The sequence below is a fragment of the Eleutherodactylus coqui genome, chromosome 7 (genome assembly GCF_035609145.1).
Source record: "Eleutherodactylus coqui strain aEleCoq1 chromosome 7, aEleCoq1.hap1, whole genome shotgun sequence".
NCBI lineage: Eukaryota > Metazoa > Chordata > Amphibia > Anura > Eleutherodactylidae > Eleutherodactylus > Eleutherodactylus coqui.
Window position 1 is genome coordinate 109365329 of NC_089843.1, and position 23576 is coordinate 109388904.

The 23576-nt window shown below is 40.6% G+C and overlaps 1 protein-coding gene across 3 annotated transcripts in view; it reads right to left on the reverse strand.

Annotated features, from left to right (window-relative positions):
• Positions 1-23576, reverse strand: part of GALNTL6 (polypeptide N-acetylgalactosaminyltransferase like 6) — a 1489735-nt gene that overhangs the window by 170703 nt on the left and 1295456 nt on the right. For all 3 annotated transcript variants that reach the window (XM_066573529.1, XM_066573530.1, XM_066573531.1), the window contains one exon: positions 17540-17657. In XM_066573529.1, coding sequence (XP_066429626.1) covers positions 17540-17657 — 118 coding nt within the window. The remainder of the gene's footprint in view (positions 1-17539; positions 17658-23576) is intronic.

The following is a 23576-nucleotide window of genomic DNA, read 5'->3' on the forward strand; positions in this document are numbered from 1 at the left end:
CAGTGGAGGGGAAGAGGAATTCCGAGCAGAGAGTGTTGCAGCCTTGTAGGCCTGGCAATTTTCCCTGCTTGGGATGTGCCTGTTGTGGCAATTTAGTAAAAGGTAACACGTTTAGGCATCCGTACACAGGAAAAGAGTTTAGAATTAAGGGGAGATTCACTTGTAACTCTAGATTTGTAGTGTACTTAATAACCTGCCCGTGTGGGCTGTGTTACGTGGGGGAGACCACGCAAGAGGTGAAGCAGAGGATTTTCCAACGCAAAAGTACAATTCGCACCGAAAAGAAAGAACTGCCTATCCCCAAACATTTTCTAGAGCATGGTCATATCGTGGCTCAACTACGATTTAGGGTTATAGACCATGTCCCTATACTAACTAGAGGGGGGGATAGAGAAAATCTCTTGAAACGCAAAGAATTGCGATGGATTCACACGCTTGACACTATGGCACCGAAGGGGCTCAATAATGAATATTGTTATTTGCCGCACATCTAGAATGTGATTCTGAAATGTATTTGTTTTTATTCAATGGAGAGTTTGTATAACATGGGTGGATATTAATATATTCCTCTTTGCATATTTTTCAGGACCAGAGTTCCTCCTTCTCAGGTTGGGTTGCATCACCGAAGCTCTGATGCGTTTTTTGATGGCAGAAGGGGCGACATACAATAGTAATGAAAAGATATTACTGTGTCTCGGGACATTCTTGTGCTATTTTCTCAACTTTTGTATCTAATAAATCATTGCAAAGAGATTCATTGTGAATTGCGTAGTTAATATTGCAATAAGTGATCTAGTGAGGGATATAACTAGGTTTATGGTAATGCGTTATGGGAATTATTGATAAACAGATTGGGTGCAACATACTTTGGGATTTGCTGAATAAAGGGGTTAGATTTGTGTAACACGTTACTAATGATGCTGGGATGTTGCATTATGACCCATGCTATGGTGTGCATTGTTTGCATCAGAGTAGCTTTAAAATAAATCTGTGATTCGTATTATGCACACATAAACATACTGAGTGTACGTCATAATTTGCGGGACCTAATGCAGAGGTTATGATAATGAAGAGATTGACATAGCGTTGTGGCAATGAGAAGGAGTTATTGTTATGCCGCTTAACGCTAAGGTTGCTGCTGCCCTTAATATGTTGTGCAGTGTTAATATCAAAATAGCTTCAAAAGAAACTTGTGATTCACAATATATACACATAGATACATTGAGTGCCCATTATAACATACAGGACCTAATGCAGAGGTTGCAATAATGGAGAGACTAACACAGCATTGTGGCAGTAAGAAGGGGTTAATACTATGCTGCCTAACACTAAGACTGCTGCTATGGACGCTGTAACATGATCCTAGAGTCTGAGCTGATATAATGGCCTGGATACATAGGGCTGCACCGTGATTGGTGCAGCGGTCGCTAGGTTACCATATGCTAGTGTTGTGACTGGATGTGGAACACGTGGTGAGACGTAGGGAATGTGATGATGTCATCAGGAAGCCCCACGGACATGCTGCTTCCATGGAGACGCTGATAATGGTGACATAAGCTCTGATGGTGGTGTGCCCAGACAGAGAGGAGGACTCTGAATTCCTGAGTGTCCCTGATTGGACACAAGAACGTTTGTGGTGCAGCTGACAGCTGATTAAGTGGTAGGAGGAACAATTTACTATCCAATGTGATGTTTGCACTCTCCTTGTTTTAAACTATTTAAGGGGGGTGGAGATTTTGTATGACATGCTTGACAAAGGCTGTTTGTAACGGCCGAAACGTTGCATTATTACTGAGGATGGAATAAAGGAATAATACCTGTTTTACTGCACCTGGATGCTCCTGCTGCTTTCTTTTGGATATATTCTGAGACTTTGGATGATCTGGATCCGTCTCCTGATTAACGGCTGTGCAGGGAGAGCCTCCCCTTGGATAAGGGTTTGTTGTAGTGCTGCGGGTATCTATATATTGTTGGAAGTGGGACCTGGAAACTTGAGATGCAGCCCAACATGTAGCCCCTCGCCTGCCCTATCCGTTGCTGTGTCGTTCCCATCACTTTCTTGAATTGCCCAGATTTTCACAAACGAAAACCTTAGCGAGCATCGGCGATATACAAAAATGCTCGGGTCGCCCATTGACTTCAATGGGGTTCGTTATTCGAAACGAACCCTCGAGCATTGCGAAAAGTTCGTCTCGAGTAACGAGTCCCCGAGCATTTTGGTGCTCGCTCATCTCTATATATGACCCAATTCAAAAACATGGGGTTGATATTTCGGTGAGATTTGCACATCTCACAACTGACAAATCTTGTGTGATTTTCACGGCTGTATGAAAGCAGCCCTAGGGTTATTTTATTAGTCTGGCTACAGCAGCTAATGAGGCAAAATTAACAATGAGGTCATAGAATGCGTACGAGAGTTCATCTTCCTTGACTCAAAAATTGACCAGGCTGGAGAATCTATGCCAGAGATAAAACGTAGGATAGCATTGGGGTGAAGCATAATGCTAAACATGGACAAAATCTGGAAAGGTAGGGATATTGGTATAGCAACGAGATGCAGGATAGTGCAAACCACCATTTTTCCCAAGCCATCTATGGATGTAAAAGCTGGACTGTGAAAAAAGCTGATAGGAGGATTGATGCGTTTGAGCTGTAGTGCTGGCAAAAGCTGCTGCGTATACCCTGGACGGTGAGAGTAACAAACAGAGAAGTCCTGAATCGTATAAGCTCCAGTATATCACTGGAGGGCGAGATGACCCGGCTCAGACTCATGTACTCTGGCCATCTAATGCAAGTAAATTCGCTAAAAAAATCTATAATGCTTGGACAGATCAGTAGCAAAAGAAGACCTGGCGATCAAAGGACATGATGGCTGTTATTGTCAAAGCTGATACTGGCATGGATATCACACAACTGAAAGAAGCAGTGCAAGATCAAAAAACATAGAGGGAGCCCGCCTTTAGGGTTGCCGAGGGTCGTGAACAACTAAACAGATAACAACAGCAGCTAAAGAAAAATCTAAACTATGTTTATACCTCTCTAACAACATAGTTCACTTGAGCCAATTGAACAAAATAAAATATTGCTCTGCCACGGCTGACATGCTTAGTAATTTGCAAGGCCAATTACACCAACTAGACCTATATAAATACGATCAAGCCCTTCGTAAAATCAAAGCTCAATATTGCAGCCCAAGCAACAGAGCTAGTGCTCTACTTGCTTTCTCCTTGAAATCATGTATAGCTAAGGCTAGAGTAGCCTATAGATACAATACTAGCAATAAAAACATATTTAATCCCCAAAATATAGCTGACACAGTAGGAGACTACTACATAGAGTTATAAAACATCGGTAAAGATCCAACCTCTCCACATCTTAACATTTTAGGGATAACGGATTTATTAAATACTTTCTCCTTACCTCAGCTCTCTTCAAAACAAATGGAACTACTATTTGTCCCTGTATTACCATCTGAAATCTCTAGTGTCATCAAATCCCTCAAACAAAACAAAGCCCCTGGCCTTGATGAATTGAGTAATGACTACACTAAAATGTTCCATACCGACCTCACAAGTTATATACTGCCACTTTTTAATAAATTCCAAACTACCAGAATCATCCCAAAGGATATGCTGAAAGAAACCATTATTACACTACTTAAACCTGGGAAATCTCTGGACAGACCAAGGAACTTCAGACCCATCTCACTTCTGAATACAGATTTAAAGTTATACTCCGCACTGATATATCAAGGCCAGGTGGGATTTGTAAAAGGTAGATACTCTGCAGATGGGAAGCGTAGGTTTGTAATTATTATAAATCGCGCCAAGAAGTCTGGAAACCTTCTCTGCTTCTCTCACTTCGTGCGGAGAAAAATTTTGAGTGTGTTCACTGGGGGTACTTAGGTGCAGTACTTCATGAATTTGGCATTGTTGGAACATCATACAATTCTATAATGGCCCTATATAATCCCCCCTCAGCAGCTGTACTGGTCTCAGGTAATACCTCCAAAACCTTTGATTTGTCCAATGGTACATTTTATGGTTGTCTACTTTTCACAATAGTTATGGAGCCTGTTGCAAAGTGGATAAGAAACTCTGCAGAAGTGACAAGAATTTTTATATCAAAGCACAAGCATAAAATAGGTCTGTTTGCAGATGATGTTATCATTGCATTATCTCATCCAGAATCTTCCCGCCCTACAGTTGTAGAAATTCTCAACAGATTTAGTTATGTAGCCTATTATAAACTAAATATCACTAAATTTGGGTGAGAATCTCTCAGAACACCTAAAGCATGCACTAAAAACAAAATTCCTCTGTACGTGCATCTCTGAATGTTTACAATATTTCGTTATCAAATTGTCTTTCCCCTCACAAACTATGTTTTTCAATAATTATAGCCCCCTGCTTCGAAACATTGAACAAGATCTTGTCTTCTTCCTTAAATTTTAAGCTTACTGCATTGGTAGAATACCATCTATCAAGATGATAATAATCCATAAAATCATATTCTTATTTAGAAACCTGCCATTTCTGGTACCCAAGTCATACCTCCATAAACTACAAAAAATCCTTAACAAACATGTTTGGAAAGGTAAACGTCCCCATGTTGCAGTTAATCTACTGTATTTGCTGATTCATAAAGGGGGTCAAGGGCTTCCACAAATCTCACCCTACTATCATGCTATTATTGATTTACCCAGACAGTGGAAAAAACACAGATTCTCCAAAACATTGGATTCTTATAGAAAAAACATTTCCTAACACTTACGGCTGATGTTCTCTTATGGATGACTCCTTTAGGCTTCCCCTTTTCTACTCCACCTTACATAACCATACAATTAGGTGGAAACATGCAATAATTGCCAAATCCCTTTTCTCTTTTAGAATCTCTGAACTACCTCTTCAGGTGGTACCTTATCTCATTCCAGACATTGCGAATATTCATTAAGTAGATGCTGGTATAGCTTCATTATTGGACATGTGGGAAATCTCCCACCTAATGGCATTTAGCGATATTGTTAATAAATCCCACATCCCCTGAAAAGACTTTTATAAATATCTAAGGATACGGCATGTTATTATGTGGTGCTCCACTCCCAGCCTTTCTCTCAGAACTTCCTTTGAGCTGACCTTTTCTAATTACAACAAGCTATCGAAGGGAGTTTAAAAAACAAACATAGACATCTGTATTACTACTTTAACAGATAAATTTACTTGCCTAGTCCACTGGGAAAGAGATCTGGAAGTCTCTATTGATGAATGGAATAGATAATCTTTCCCATTGCATCTCTCACTTAGAAACCTCTAGGAAAATTTTAGACAGACGGTATATGGCCCCTAATCGCATGGCTTCCATTTATCTTACATGCTCTGAGAAATGCTGGAGATGTCTTATAGGCAGAGGTAGCCTGAAACTTTTTTTTTGGAACTGACTCTGTATCCAAACCTTTTGGAACCAGATTTATGCCATTGTAGTAGAGGTATTAAAAATTAAAAGTTTTGTACTAGCCCTCCTGTATATCCCCGTCACAGATTTACCATTTTATAACATAATTGTAGTTTTTCACATTCTGGTGTCAGCAAAATATTGGAAATCAATAAAAATACCCAATAATTCTGAACTTATTTTAAACGTTAACAACAATTGCAAATTGGAGGGTACCATGGCTAGTATTTTAGGTCACTATAAAAAATAAGTCCAAATGTTGGAAAAATGGCCTAACTCTCCCTTCTACTCATCTATCCTAGACTAACTGCAGTGTCATTCAGTCTCTTGTCCTACCATATAAATCATATTGCTTTTCCTTTTTTTTACAATAGCCACACGTTTTTTTCTGTTGTTTATGTTATATCTTTTTGAAAGAAAGAAAATGGGAGCATAATTAATATATAATGTATATATTTCAACTTTGGAGAACATTTTTTTTCTTTCGCTCTGTTAATATCTTGTTTGTTACTGCAACTTTGCTCAATAAAATGTATTTGAAAAAAATAATAATCTAGTAAAAATTGTAAAGAGAGGCAAAGAGAAAGCAAATTTATTAAATAGGTTTTAGCGCAGTGCATTCACTGAGGAAAATAAAATGTCAGATGAGATGCAAAGTGGTAAAGTAAACTCTCTACTAAATGTCACCAGTTTAACCCAGGAAGAAGAGCAGAGCTGCCTGAAGGGGTTGAAAAGTGAACCTTGTTGGTAAAGTGTTTGAAGGGTTTCTAGGAGATACTATCCTGGAGTACCTCAAGGAAAATAGGTGTATAACCCCATATCAGCATGGGCTTATGAGGGGTTGCTCCTGTCAAACCAATTTTATCAGATTCTATGAAGAGGTAAGTTCTAGACTGCACCAGGGAGAGTCATTGGATCTTGTATATTTGGACTTTTCCAAAGCATTTGATACTATGCAGCATAAAAGGTTGATATATAAAATGAGAATGCTTGGTCTTGGTGAGAGTGTGTGTAACTAGTTCAATGATACAAAGCACCGGGTAGTTATTGTAGTACATACCCAGAGTGGGTCACCATTTCTACCGGGGTACTACACAAGTCAGTATTAGGCCCTATTTTTTTAAATATATTTATTAATGACCTGGGAGAAGAAATAAACAGTAAAATATCAATATTTGTAGATGATACAAAACTATGTAAAGTAATTAACACAAGAAAGGACAGAATGCAGTTGCAAATGTATCTGAATAAGTTTGGAATTTAGGCAGAAATGTGGCAAATTAGGTTAAATACTGATAAATGTAAGGTTATATACATGGGAAGGTGAAATACATGTCAACAATACACACTAAGGGCTTAGTCACACGGGCGCATCGGCACCCATACACAGGCGCCGATGCGCCCATGTGACTAAGCCCTTACTGCACGAAGAAGACGGTCGCACTTCAAGATGGATGAAAGAACACATGACCAGTAATGTTCTTTCTTCCGGCACTGAAGAGAGATGTCCTGAAGTGCGGCCGTCTTCCTCGTACAGTAACACGGGCGCCAATGCGCCCATGTGACTAAGCCCTAAATGGGAAACCTCTGGAGGAAACTGACATTGAAAAGGACTTGGGATTTTAGTTAACTGTAAACATAACAGGAGCAACCTGTGTCAGTCAGCTACTGCCAACGCAAATAGGTTCATGGCGTGCATCGAAAAATGTATAGAGGCATATGACGGTAACATTGCTCTTCCTCTTTACATGTCACTGGTCAGACCACACATGGAATATCGTGCACAGTTTTGGAGACCAGTACTCAAAAAGGACATATCAGAGCTTGAGCGGATCCAAAGATGAGCAACTAAAGTAATAAAATGAATGGATGGGCTACAATACCCAACAAGGTTATCAAATTTGGGTTTATTTAATTTAGAAAAAAAGATGGCCAATGGGCTACTTAATAATTATGTATAGATTTATCAGGTTTCAATACAGAGCTCTCTCCCGTGATCTATTTATACCCAGGACTGTGACTGTAACAAAGGGGAATTCTGTACGCCTAGAGGAAAGAAGCTTTCTACACCAACATAAAAGGCGGTTCTTTGCTATAAGAGCAATAAGAGAGTGCTATAAGAGAAAGCTATAAGAGTCTATGGAACGCTCTGTCTGAGGATGTGGTGATGGTGAATTTGATAAAAGAGTTTAAGAGGGGCTTTGATGCATTTCTGCAGCATTATAATGTTACATGTTATAGTCACTAATTACTTCAAAAGGGCTGTTGATCAAGGAATTGTTCTGCCTGACATACTGCCTAACACCACACTAAGGCCTAGCCTCACTTACATCCTGATGCTGCAGTGTTTTATGTAACCCTCTGGTGGCCCAATCAATCACCTTTGTTATGGTGGTTAGAACTCTGTATTAGGCCCTTGCATCTCGTCTTACCCTTTGGTTCTCAATCATCAAGACTGTTCCATCAGAATTTGGCCTCTGGTTGTCAGGAGCTCTCTTGCACTGCTTCTCTTGCTCCGCTCCTCTTGTGATGCATGGGCCGCTTTCCATCAGTTTATCAGTAGTGACTGCCACCACATCACTGGCCGCTTTTATTAGTCCTGAGGCACTCTCTATTGTGTGCTGCTGTCTCTGCTACATCTCCTGTTCTTTGTTTTAACTAAAAATCTCCCATAGAGGACTGCTGTGACCTCACCCAGGGGGAGAGGCTTAGCCCTCATACACTGTGCTAGCATGGGGGCAAACCTGGAATACTGACACGCATCCTCCTTGCATTCTCCACCACTTTTCCTGCTTCCTCCTGCTGCTCTCTGGAAGGAAAGTGGGGACTTTTCACTAGCAATCCGGGCACTTCTCTTCTACCCTCCTCTCTTTGGCCATGGCACTAACTGGTGGAGGGGACCTTACCTTGCTGTCTGGCACATAATGCAATACTCTGGCCTCTTAAACCATGCTGTACAACTATTTCTTGGCACACAACAGGTTGGACTCTTCCTCCAGCAAGAGACACTTTGGAAGGTAAAGCCTATCGGGGCCAGGGCGGCCATTGTCACAGTGGGCAATGCTCACCTGTAAGAGGGGGAGCACTACCGTTACAGCAATATATATAGTAGTCCAGTTCACTCATTGTGGCAGGAGCCACTGAAAAATGCTAAGCATGATGAGCAGAAAAATAGACATGTCTGAGAAACTTGCCAGAGTGAACACAGGCAGTGAGACGAGTACAGCTACCAGAGTAATGTGGTCATTGTACTCCTTAATTGTATCAAATGTCAATAATACTGTCACGTCTATCTATAGGCTTGAAGGCCCAAAGTTACAAAGTCTTGTTGCTGTGTTGTGGTTCTGTACCTACAATTAAAAAACTGCTTTTGCTATAAAAATCAAGGTTTCCTAGTTTTTCTTACGCAACACCCTGTGGTTTGGCTGGAGAATCACTCAGTCACGTTAGATGTTTATTATGCAAATTAGCTCTCCTCCAAAAGGAAGCAAAGTGTCTTTCTAGTTTGACCTCTTAAGCTCCATTTAGATGGAACGAATGTCGGGCAAATGATACCTGACACTTGTCCCTGTGTGTCCTCACATTTATGCAGCATAAATGATGGACGATGAGCTGATCGCTCATCGTTAAGTGTAAGTAGCGGCCGTTCAGTACTGAACAGCTGCTGTGTTACGTCAATGGAGAGGGGCAGGGAAGTGAGAGGAGAGAAATCTCCTGCAGCCTCCCCGCTGAGAGCTAATGATACTAGCCCCCGTACTGTTGCACGGGAGCTAGAAGCGCTGGCCCGCTCACAGAGGGGCCAGCAGGGGGGCAGGGAGGCTGGAGGAGATTTCACTCCTCATTCTCCCCCGACCCTCTCCATTGACTTAACATAGCAGCATTCAGCACTGAACGGCTGCTATTTACACTGAGCGATCAGATCATCATTTGTGCTGCATAAATGATGGACAATGAACTGATTGCTGATCGCTCAGTGTATATAGCAGCCATTCATTACTGAATGGCCACTATGTTATGTCAGTGGAGAGGGGCAGGGGAGCGCGAGGAGAGAAATCTCTTCCAGCCGCCCTGCTGTGAGCCAGCGATACTAGCGCCCGTGCAGCAGCTTGTGAGCTAGTATGTGCGGGGACGAGTGTCGGGCATCATTTGCCTGAGATTCGTCCCGTCTAAATGGAGCTTTAGATAAAGCTACACTATAAGTAAATGTCTGATCCATTAAAGAGGACATAGGACTAGACATATACAAAAACAGGAGACACACACCTGTTAGTTGGCAGTCTCCGGTAGAAGAACTAGTACCCCCCCTAAGAAGCTGTGCCTATTCATTACAAACACATGCAATGAGTTCAACAGAAAGCAGTCAGTCTGACCTTAGCTGAAATGACTAGCTCACTACGAACAAACTGTTCCAACAATATAATTTATGTGGCAATCTGAACAACATCATTATTATATATATCTAAATGACACAGATGAATCCATACAAACAAGTCCAAACTATATTAGAATTAAAAAAAAACTGAAGATGTAGGATACTTTGAAAATAATTATATGGATTGCATTTGCATTATGAATCCTGTCATGTTATTGCAGCCACCGTGATTTAGTGGACCAAGTAATATACTATAATGATTTACTCACATGGAAATGAATTAAACTGCCACACAGTTATGGCTGATGATTATGATCAATGACTAGGCCGGCCCAACATAATTATTGTATGTCTGTGGGCTCGAACTCACAAAGAAAGAACATTAACTGTTCATTCAGATTGATTCTGACATTACTGAGTGTTTATTGTCAGTGTTTGTGGTCCATAAAATATGTCCATCAAAATGCACAACATATTTAACCACGTCTTTGTAAAATGGCTGGATTTTGGCAGTGGCCTATTACACAGCAGACATTTTGTATGAAAACTGACGAGCAAATTGTGTTCTTGGACACAGACACCAGTTAGTATTTAATGAGCTGGAGAAATAAAACATATTCAGAGATGTTTTGATGCATGATACTATTGTATCTTATTTAAGGTTGTATTTCCAGTCTAATCGTTATAAAAGAGCAGGTAGGATTTGGAATAATCAGACAAACATTGGCAGTCCTGATTCATGATGTGGCTTGCAAATTGCTAGCATTAAAGGGATATTCTTATCTCAGCATAACAAGGTAAGAATGGAAAACCTGCCTGTATGCACTGGCTAGAGAATGTCTGGATTAGTAACATTGTCTGTTAGGCTGAAAAAGACATATGATCATCTAGTTCAGCCCGATGCTGGATTGCAGTTATCATTCATTAATGCATTTTTAAGTTGTGGTGGGAGGGGGATAGGGTGCTTCTTTTATTTTCTGTCCTCTTGCTAGCAATTTGCTTTGAAAGAGAATTCTACTTTTTATTCTTACTCCTGTCTGATTGTACGGGTCCTATTCTAAGGAAAACATTAGATATAAGTTACTAATTACTATTTTTTTTCATCTGGCACTTAAAAGGGTTTTGTCACAAAAAAAAAATCTATACTCATCTATTCCTTCCCCGTCAATCTCCTTACCACATCTTCTCCTCGCTGAGCTTCTGCAGTGCCCTGGGGTTACCTCACCACATGCTGGCAGGCTTGTTATGAAGGCTGCATTTCTAACATATTTCTTCCGGCCGGGTCAGTGAAGATCACATCCCTGTGCTGTAGCCTTCACTGGCTAGGAAGGGATGCTGATCTATTTCAGAGACAGCAGACATGCACAGTCTCTGAAGTATATCGGAACTTCCCCTGCTGGCCTGTGAACAGCGACGTAACAGATTTGCTGGCATGAAGAAGACTGCCGGCAATGTACGTAACCTCACAGGAAGGAGAAGAATCATCCAGCTGGAAGAAGTGACCCCACGGACTGCAGGAGACAGGAGAAGATAGGGGAAGGTGAAGATCTGGTAAGTAGGCTGATGGGGGAGGAATAGGTAAGTATAGAAATTTTTTTTTTTATGACAGAACCCCTTTAAACTATATTGTACATTTGAAACTTTAACCCTTTCCAATCCACTGTCTGATGTCTAAAGACATTCTGATTGAAGTCTGTACAGCTCCGATGTCAGAAGACATCCGGAAGGATATTCTTACTGTAGATTACTAGCCGCTTTGTTGTCAGGGGCCTATCCAACATGTCACATACCGCAGTACTAGCTCTAGCCAGCAGATGGTGCCATTCTATAATGGCAGAAAGAGAAAGCCTCCTAGAAAACCCTGAAACCAAAATTGGATTGCAAAGGATTAAGGAATTCAGATTTAATGGTAAGTTTACACATTGCTGAACTTGGTGTGAATCTGCATCAAAATATGTGTTAAAATTCACACAATTTGTTATGGATTTTGACACAGATCTGCAGCAGATTTCACCCTTTCAATTAAAGGGGTGAATTCCACTGCAGATCCTTGTCAAAATGATGAAGATTTTGAGACAGAATATGATGTGGATGTTGGTGCGTTTTCTTTGCTGCCGAAGATCTGCACCAAATCTGCTACATGTGAATGCACCCTAAAACTGAGACTCAATCAGATACTATTACTATTTTGTACTGATTCAGGGTGCATTCACACGAGCAAGTGCCGTACATAGGTGCACACAAAATCGCGCACCGATGTACGTGCTAAAACACGTGTGAATGCAGGTCTGTGCCCACTGCCTTCAATGGGGCTGCAGCTGCTGCTGGCAACCCCATTGAAAGCAATGGGCTGCCAGCAACCCCTGCAGGGATTTTCGGAGAAGGGCTTTAAATATAGTCCCTTTCCTGAAAATCATCCCTGTTTGTGTAAAAAAAAATAAAATAAAATGAAAAAAATATATATACTCACCTCTCCACTGCTGCCAAGTAAATATTAACCAGAGGGAGTCCCCTTGTCACTGAACACTGTGAAAGCACTGTCACAGTGATCAGAGCCAAGGGGACTCCCCGCGGGGAGTATAGAATCCCCTGTCACAGCTGTGACAGTTGTGGCAGAGGATCGCAATGTTCTCCCATTGCTTTCAAAGCAATGGGCTGCTGGCAAGCCCTGCAGGGATTTTCGGGGAAGGGCTTTAAATAAGCTCTTCCCTGAAAATCATCCCTAGAATGTGTTAAAAATAAAAAAAAAATTATACTCACCTCTCCTCAGCTGCCGGGGCTCAGACCCGTCTAGCCTGTCTTCTCCCCGCACTGCTCTGAAGCTCTTTCAGCAAGTAGGGATTTAAAATCCCCACCGCTGAAAGGGGTGATTCTGATTGGCTGAGCGCTCAGAGAGCTCTCAGCCATTCATTGAAGGGCTTGCCAGCAGCCCATTGCTTTCAATGGGACTGCAGAAGTGCCGGTTCCATTGAAAGCAATGGGAGAACATCGCAATCCTCTGCCACAGCTGTCACAGTTGTGACATCTGTGGCAGGGGATTCTTTACTCCCTGCAGGGATGAAGAAATCCTCTGCCACAGCTGTAACAGTTGTGGCAGGGGATTCTTTACTCTCTGCAGAGAGTCCCCTTGCCACTGAACACTGGGACAGTGCTGTCACTGTGTTCAGTGACGAGGGGACTCCCCACTGGGGAATATTGACACGCACCAGGGACCTATGGGGCAGGCATGTCCTATGTTTTGCAGGTACGTGCGTTTGCATGCCTGTAAAACACGGACATGTGAACACACCATAGGGGACCAATGGTTCTAATAGGCGCGTGTTTTTGTGCACACAATTGTATGCACATAAACACGTTCGTGTGAATCCACCCTAAGTTTTGTTCTTGAGATCTTCCTCCATTTTTTAGCCTTTATTTGGAGTCACTCTATGTTATCAATGTCTTGCTGTAGGTGAAGTCTCTAGAACTGAAGGCAATATTCCAGATTTTGTCTTACCAGAGCTCTATACAGTATAAAATTCATTGCGTTCTGTTATGTGCAAACAAACATAGTGCATGTTGCGTTCTTTTTTGCATGCGCATTTCACGCATTGCGTGTGAGAGGCACAGTTGGAAGTAATGTAAAGTTAGCTACCGCATATTAAGAGCAAGACTCCTTAAAAAACTCAATTTGTATAATAAACTTACAAAAACAATAGCAATTTAAATATGGGTGTATAACATCCTACACAAAACCTATATAAACAACCTACACTAACTATATATTTAAACAGTGCTTTATTACGAAACTAAACACTAGAACAAGGGCGGGCAATCTGAGATTAGTTGGGAGGACAATCACAAGAAATGTCGGAAAATATTTTACTGAAGGAGAAGGAAATGCTTTAAACAAACTTCCAGCAGATGTGGTTGGAAAATCAACAATAAATGAATTCAATCATGTTGGGGATAAGCATGTATCTATCCTGACGGTATGTTTACACATAGCTGAAAAGTTTGTGGCAAATTCTGCAGCCTTTCTGCATCCAAAATGGACTCCCCAAAATTTCTATAGCTAATTTCAGAGGATACATGCTACCCTCACCTTCAAAGTCTTCATGTTGCTAGCACCCCTTGCCACCCAGCATCCTGCAGTAAGCAGAGTGCCGATGAACAGATAATGCAGAAGTGCTGCAGAATATTCCATGGAATTTTTAATTGCGGAAATTCAGCCACAATTCCGCTATGTGTAAACATTCTCTTAGGGCTCATTCACATGAGCATAGTGTGAATGGGCTGCTGTTTGGAAATCTTCTGTTTGAGTGCCCATTCATACGGCCTGGGTCCAGTGCATATAAGCTGAGCCTGGATTGCCTGCCGGGGGAGGACAGTTTAGCTTTGCTAAACTGCCTCCCCTTTCCACTTCCTCGCCGGCTCTCAGCAATGGAAGGGGGTGTGATGAGGTGGGAGCTAGTGTGCTAAGCTCCCATCCTCTTTTCACCCCTTGTCGGCTGCCAACAATGGGAGGGCGTGGGATGGGGCGGGAGCTTAAAAACTAGCTCCCGCCCTGCCTCCTCCCATTGCAAACACACAGCAAGGGGCGGAGGGGAGGAGGGAAGGGGGTGGGAGTTTAGCAGACACGCTGCTAAACTCTCTCCCACCTTCCTTCTCCGGCAGTTACCATAGGCTCCCAAGGGAGTCTATGAAGCCTCCGCCATATTCCGGCTAGGAAGATAGTTCCTGAACTATCTTTCCTGGCTGACTTAAAAGTGCCTGGCTGAATTACGCTTAAATACACTATCTTGGCCGTCCTGGCACTTTTACGCCACGGGAATACACCCATCTGAACTGATGCATTGTAAACTAATGCATCAGATGGGCAGCATATATGAGCTGGGCGTGAAAGTGCGTCCGATATTCGCTCATGTGAATAAAGCCTAGGGAGAAATAATATAAGAGAAGACTAGACAGACTATGCAGTCTTTTTCTGTTGTCAATTGTCTATGTGTTGTCTGTGTTTCTAATTTCCCCTTTAAATTAATTATAAATTAAAACATATACTCCTACTTGTTTATAATAAAGCATCATAAAAAAATATTCATTTTTGAACCATCAACTTTTATTGTGTGATATTCAGAAACCTTTGCATCACACTTGTAAAACAGTAAGTCATGATAAGTCAGCCTCATATCTATTTAAAACATCACTATGTCTTAAAAATTATTTTGGCCCAAGTCAGTAGAAGTATTGTTAAACTCCATAAAAAGTTTTCTTAAAATAAAAGTAGACAGACAGTAATCTTGAGGTCAGTGTTCATTAATTAGATTCAATGATATTGTGGGGACTGTGAGTAGCACATTTGTCATCACAGAACCCATCAGTTATGCACAACCAACCCAGGTAATTTTTAGTACCTGACTTCTCATACTGTTCCCGTGGTTTCATGACAAGCAGGAGATGACCAGATTCCAATTATATTCTCTTCAATGACAGATTATAATGCAATTGGAAACAGGACAATTTAAGGTAGCCTAGTCTAAAAGTCAGGGATATAAGTAAAGATTTATTCTCCTGAGCTACTTAGAATTCAATGCTGAATATAGGAGAGCCAGTAATGCAACTGTACATCAGCATGAAATAAATGGAACCAGAATTATACAGTTATTTAAATAACAGCCTTTCCAAAAATATGCCATTAGCTGGGTCACCAGAAAAAAAAACTGAGAGAAGAGAAAAAATTAAGTATGGGAATGTTATGTAATAGAAATTATAATTTTCATTGTTTCCATTATAGGGTGGCCCTAAAAATTAAAATAACAGATTATGCAGTTGGACTTTTTTAAGTCTCTTACAATGGATAGGTTACCAATATCAGATGGTAGAGACCTGGCTCTTGTGATTAGCTGATTGAAAGGATTCCATAATTGTTTAACATGCACAGCTTAGTACATTTTGTAGCTGCTGTGCCTGGAACTGTAACTCTCTACAGATCAGTCCCATTAAAGTGAATGGGATTGATGTGCAATAGAAGACACAGATTCTACAAATTGTACAGAGCTGTGCATAGTAATAAAGGAGATGCAGTGCTTGTTGGAGCGATACAGCCCCATCTATCAGCTGATCAATGGGGGCTTTGGTTGACTGACCCCACCTATCTGCTATTGATGACTTATCCTCAGTAGAGGTCATCAATGTCAAAGTCTTGGAAAACCCTTTTAAAGCATCTAAATTCATTCTCTATCTTGGTGACTTCACAGAAGGACAGGTTTTATTTTACCCAATTTATCTGAGAGAGGTAGACAGTAATATTCGATTTATCTTACCCAATTTATGTGAGAGGAAGTCAGTAATATTGGATGTAACTGGATCAATTTTTTAGAACACTTTCAGTACTATTTCTATTGATGCAGTTGCAGATTCACACAATCACTGAAGTGAAATCTCTGCTTCAAGATTGGAACCAAGTCCATAAACCATGAAAAGAACATATATGAAGATGAGGGAGTAATCAAAAATCTGCTAAACCACAAATGTTCTGAATTGACTCTGATCCATGAATATGCAATTACAGTATATTTGGTGTTTATATTAGTCATTGCTAAGATTCCTGTAATGTGTAATGGTTAGGTAAATGAGCCTAAAAATGTGCAGCATACTTTTTCTGGCTACTGCATATTGACATATATAACGAAAATACTTATATATACATTGACTTCTCCACTAAGATTTTTTTTTAACTTGCTATGATAAGTATATGATCACTGCAAGTCCAACCGCTGCCGCCCCCATGGATCATGAACGTAGTATACTCTGAGTCTCTGTAGTGCAGTTTTTCCCAACTACAGTCCTCAAGACATCCCGACAGCTTCTGCTTTCAGGATTTCCTCAGTATTGCACAGGTGTCAGTGTCTCAGACATTGCCACCGGTGTTCTAACTAAACATGACCTTTTTGGGTATCTTGAAGGCTGGAGTTGGGAAACATTACCCTAGTGAATAGAGTGAATGAAGTGATGCAATTGGCTATCTTTCTTAGTCCCAAAGAAGGTAATAGAGAGGTGGTCATGCATGTCCACCACTGCTTCATTGATTAGAAGGTCACCTATGGGTAGTTGATAAGGGTTTTTAGGTGGGCTAACCACTTTAAGGGCTCCTTCCCACGGACGGATTTCTGCCGTGTAATACGCGGTGAAAATCCGCCGCGTTGCCTGCAGCTAATAGCTCAATCCTCACGGTGCGGAATTCCGCACCGTGAAATCGCCCATCCTCACCCGCGGCATGCTCTATTTGCCGTGGGTGTACGCGCGGATGGCTTCCATTGTGCTACAGTGGAAGATAGCGTGAAACCGCTTCCGCGCCCACCATCAGCTGCGTCATATGACGGGGCCGGCGCGTCATGTGATGCTGTGGGCGTGTCATATGAGGCGGCCGGCGCGGCGCATGCGCGCCGAAGTGTCATGCGGGACGGAAGACGCCGGATCCGCAGGTAAGTATGGGGTCTCTGGGGGGCTCCGTGACGGGCTCCGCCGCGGAATTTCGCGGCGGAGCCCCTCACGGCCGTGTGCAGCCGGCCTAAGTCCATTTTATGCTCTGCAGTAGGCTAAAACATCCATATGGGTCAATGCCAAGTAAAATAAAAGCATTAGTAAATTGAAACCTAACAAGCAGAAATCAATTCATCTTAATAAGTACTTGCTATTTTAAATGTTTAAATATATTGTGATTTTTACTGTTCTTACCTTAAAAGAAATTTCATATTGCTCTCCTCCCCAGATTTCTAAACCTGGATCATAGCCTCCTAATTCCCAAAACCATTTCCGATCAACTGCAAACAATCCGCCGGCCATAACTGGAGATCTAAGGAACAAAAAAGTAGAACATTGGTTAGTTCAATTAATTATATTTTAAAAATGTGTAATCATTAATTTTTGTTTTCTGGGTGCATATACCTTTAAGTGCATAAGAGGATAAGTGATTTTGTAGAGCAACAGATCAGCTTATTGTTTTTAGATGGAGCCTGTATGGCCTTACAGGTTCTTCACATGAGCTGTTGCACTGACTTGGGAGAAATCAGTGGAGCGCTACCAAACAATATTGGGCTATGAAAATACACTGCTCAAAATAATAAAAGGACACTTAAACATCACAGTATAACCCCAAGTCACTTAGACTTCAGGGTTATCAGTCTGTCCAATTAGGAAACATAAGTGGTTATGAATAACCTTCATCTGTGTTCGGGCAAGTGAACTTACCAACCAGTATACTGGAGAGGCAACAGCAAGACAACCCTCAAAATGAAATGGCTTTGCAGGTAATGGCCACAGACCATTAATAATGATTCGTTCTAGTTTTGCATTTTGCTAGTGCCCTTGTCGCTATGGGTAGCATGAGGTGATACTTGCAACACAATCAGGCTTGACAGATAATCCTGCTCTTTCAGGAAGGCACATCAATAGGTTCCATTGCAAGGTTTGCTGTGTCTCCCAGCACAGCCTAAAAGCATGGAGCAAACACAAGGAAACGACCCATTACACAAGTAGAGATGGACAGGGCTGTAGAAGGGCATCAACCTAGCTATAGTGCTGGTATCTGATTCTTTGAAAAATAGGAGAAGCACTGCCAGAGACCTACAAAATTGTTAGGTACTAGGATGAAATTCTCAGAGCCATTGTCAGATCTGGTGCAGTGGGTGCTGGGCTCTTCCCTATGCAATACAATGCTCAGCTTAATTTGGCCAGAATGTGCAAACACTTCCTGGTTGACAAAGGCATTGATGTCATTAACTGGCCCTCACATTTCCCAAATCTGAATCCAACTGAGAACCTTGGAGACATTCTGTATCACTGTTTCTGATGCCACCAAGTAGCACCACAAACCGACCAGGAGCTCACTGCTGCCCTGATCCAAGTCCAGGACGAAACTTTTTGCTGTCTCATGAAGAGCATTTCCAGATGTTGCTGGGATTGCATGTAGGCACATGAGGGCCATACAACCTATTGGGTCACATTACGAGTTGCCATGATTACATTCATGCAAATTGATTTTCTGGGTGATTGGGAATCCAGCCCTCAGTTAGTTGATGATTTAGGCTTTCATTGATTGTTGGTACATCATTTTCTTTTCAACAAACTACTCAATTTATATATCAGTAAAGATTTTAAACCTGAATCTTTCATTTGTTGAGATCCAATGTGTGATTTAAGTGTCCCCTTAATATTTTTTGAGCAATGTATTATCAAAGTGATTGAGAAGAAAATTGCAGTGTCAGTTGAACTTTTTATATCCTAAAAGGATATGGCCAAACCCTAACAATATATGATAGGTGTAAAATGTTCAATGTTGTTTGATATAATTAATACAAAGTAATAGAAATATATTGTTGTGGTTTTATGGAACAAATAAGAGCAGTATGATAACCAGTATACATGTTACATAATTATCATTCATAGTAACACATTTATAGCTATAAATTGGTGTCTTGCCCCATGACTTCCACAAAAGCATCCCTTATTATTTGCAAATTTCTAAATTAAGTCTACAAACTAAGTATACAGATGAATACATCTTGGCTATGCAGAAAAAACCCATCATTAAGTGTCAATGACAAGCATACATTTTTCATTAAATGTCAATCTTCAGCCTGATGTATGTGAATGTCAACCTGAATATAGATTGGCACTAACTTTACCCATTTTCCACTGCAAGCAATGAGGAGCCCAAGACAGAAATTTATATACTTGTTTACATACCTGCATCATAATATAATAAAACAGTCACCATGCGAATTATACCTTTGCTTTCCTACACTTTATTATTTAAGTGGAAATGTAATTGTAGATAGAATTATACTTTAATATATTTTTTAAGTATGGTACATTAAACATTCAGCTCTACTGAAATAAAGGCTCTACTAAAACTAGACACTAGCAAATATAGACACCTTGCTACACATATATACTACTCACTTTGCAACTTTTTGTGTATCACTTAGAGATTTCTATACATTTTTTTGAAGCTGTCTGAACTATCTGAATACTATTTATCAGAATATTATTAACCAGAGGTGCATAAAGAAGCTTTGGTTTGTACAAAATGATTGTTGTTTGCTTTACAACTTATTCTAACTGCCTTTACAATCAAGACAATCTTGTATCCATGTGAAATTCATTAAGAACCTGAAATTACGGTTGGCTTGCCGACAATTTATGTTCAGCGCTGACTGAACAGCAGCATCATTTCTATGGAAATGTCAAGTGGCATACTGAGGATGGTATGTCACATAAACAAGGATGAGGCTATCAAGAATAAGTCTGACATGTCATTCACGGACTCTTTACATAGCAAGCAATGTTGTCTAATAACCTTCACATCTGTTTTTTTTTCCCTTCGTCTTTATATCCAATTAGTTTATTGCTATGCCAGGTTTGGGACAGCCAAGAAGATGATCAATAAATGAAATACTGTTGAAAAATAATTTCTTCCTGTGATATGACTTCTAGTCAATAGATAAGCAGCACAGAGGACAAGCATGATCTCCGTGGTTTGCCTGCTCCGACACCAACTGCACTGTCTCAACTTTAAATGAGACTGCTGGAGACATGTACAATCATATTTTGATTATGCTCTGATCTTGGTGACATTCCCTGTCAAGTTTGCAATAGTTCTTGGGATAAAACTGACGAGGAACAGTGCATAGATGACAATCAAGGGCAACAACTTTGGCAGGCTCGCAGAATGTCAGATGTCTTCAAGCTACTTCCTTGTCTCATTTGCTATTGTCAGCATGCTCCGATTTTAATGTGAAAATGCCACCACAGACCTCATACACTGGACAGATGGTAATTTAAATAGATTGCTTGTATGTAGTTCCACTCAGTTCTTTAATTCATTAAGTTTATGTATTTATTTATAGTATACATTATCTACAAAAAGTATTGGACCACAGATAAAAGGGATGTCCAGCTGTTACACTGAGGGGGATGTGACACTGGTTCAGAATGGCACAGCAATAACAGGCAGAGGCAGAGGCGGCATATTTTTACAAAAATAATGTTTTACTGAACTTTTGCATAATAATCATAATTGCACTCTATAGGAGGGGCAAGTTTTATTAACGCTATGTAGTAAACTCTTAAGGCAATGGTATTTATAATATCCCCTGCAACTCAAAATATGCCTTCTCATCATACAGTGAGTTTTGTTAATACATACATCTCCAGTGTAAGCACTCTGTTAATTCCTCTTGGCAGCAGCAAGGCACATGGAAATTTTATGACTTCTTCACATAACTATCAGCCTCTTTTGTTACTTGTTAACTTGTTAGATGTTACTACATCTCTCGATGTAAAATGATAGACTCCAAATTGTTTGGAAATGGCCTTATAACTTTTCTCAGATTTATGGGCAGCAACAGTTGCTTCTCTAAGATAATTATGATGTCTTCCACCATGGATTTGTGTTAACATAGACCTGAATGCTCCAGACCAGCAAACTGCCAAAATGTCTGCTTTTTCAGCAGTGGTCACACTTGCTGATGATCAATTAAAGGCATTTGAATAGATGTACCTGGCTGCTACTTACCCTCTTAATTCCTATGGAAATAGGAATGGTGTACTTAATTTTTAGCACACTGCTTCTGCATTTTGGCTTAGTTTTTGAAAAATAAATAATGATAGTATAATTTATCATTTGTTGTTGTTCATCTGAGGTTATGTTTACCTAATTTTAAGACCTTTAAATATTAGATGTTTTTATAATTTCTTGATCTGTAAAACCGTTGAATTGAATCAGGATGTACTTAGCTTTTTGTATGACTATGTAATGTTAGTTGGGGTACAATTGCTAACTTGTTTGAGTGTTCTTTTTTTGTTACTATGTTAATTTTAGGGTCAAGCCTAGTTGCTAGTGGCCAAGAATAGAATTATTTTATTACTAGCTTGTTACCCATGACTTTGTCCGTGTGGAATTTGTATTTTTTTAATCCAATCTGTGTTTTGCTGTATATTGAAATGTAAAAAGTTGAAATAGTGAAAGGAATGTACTGCAATATGCTGCATCAGCACAGTTCTGTACACAACGGTTTCGGTCTTCTCATGCTTTGCTAGTCTATTTGTGTTGTACAGCCCAGCTTTCATTTCTTACACAGCTGAGGTAAAATGGAAGCAGTGCTTTGATTGGTTGCTATTTGTTATACTGCTGAGGTAAAGTAAAAGCTGTGCTGTGATTGGTTGCTATGGGCTACACAGATTTTCTTTAAAATCTCATCCATGTTAATGTGTCTTTCATTCAAGTTTTAATCCTGGGCAACGCCGGGTATCCCTGCTAGCTTAATAATCACATACATGCGGCAATGACGTCTGCCCTCATGTGTCTGGCCCATTTGTGTAGGCATAGCTTATGATATGCATTCCCTTACCCTCCACTCCACCGCACTTATTAATTGCATACATGTGGCAATGACGTCTGCCCTCACATGTTTGCCTATTTGTGTAGGCATAGCTTATACTGTGCCCCCCCTTCCCCTTCTCCGTGCTGCATGGCGGGGTGCTGGCGGTGGAGCAGAGGTGCATCTGTGCATCACCAAATAAATCTGTCTTGTCGCGCGCCCTGTTCATTTGCCATGTCCTACTCGTTGGGGAGTAGGACATGGCAACAGAATCAAGCCTACTAAATAGATATAATATCAAAACCAAGCTTTATACATAGATATGATATCAGTACCGAGCATACTACATGGATATAGTATGAGAACCAAACTTACTGCATAAATACAAGAACAAGACCAAATTTACTACTTAGGTATGGTACCAAAACAGAGCTTACTACATAGATACAATAATAGATAGATAGCATAATACATAGAAAAGGTATGAGAACCAAGCTTACTACATAGATACCATTTCATAACCACATTTACTACATGGGTATGGCATGAAAAGCGAGATTACTAGAGATGAGCGAACGTACTCGGTAAGGGCGATTTTGCAATCAAGCACCGCGATTTTCGAGTACTTCACTACTCGGGTGAAAAGTACTCGGGTGCGCTGTGGCGCGGGGGTTGCAGAGGGGAGTGGGGGGTAGCAGCGGGGAACAGGGGGGAGCCCTCTCTCTCTCCCTCTCCCCCCCCCCACTCCACGCTGCAACCCCCGCTCACCCACAGCGCACCCGAGTACTTTTCACCCGAGTAGTGAAGTACTCGAAAATCGCGGTGCTCGATTGCGAAATCGCCCTTACCGAGTACGTTCGCTCATCTCTAGAGATTACTATATAGATACAGTATGAGAACCAAGCTTGCTACATAGACACAAGAACAGAGCTAAACTTCTTAGATATGGTACCAAAAATGAGCTTACTGCATTCATATGGTACTAGGAATATACTTACATTTGCCAGTGTGAAAAATATAACCACCACCAAAAGAAATGGATCTATCAAAAGTAGCATATAGTAGAAATACAGTTGCAAAGTTCCCCTTTTTTTTGTAGTATTCCTGGATACATTTGAAAATGTGATGTGAATCTCACCTAAGTTAGACCAGTTTTGCCTGCTGCATATTAGTTGTAGAATTCGCACCAAAGTTCGGCAGCTAAGTACAGTACGATGTTAGTGAATGGAAAAATCTGCTGCAGATTTCAGTTGTTGCGGATATTTCACAATGGATTTCATTTATTTCAATACAATCAATGAAATATGCAGCTAAATCAATACTTAAATCTGCAACAAAACTGTGTGTATTTCATTTCAGAATTTTTGAGCAGAAATACAGCATATTTTTTT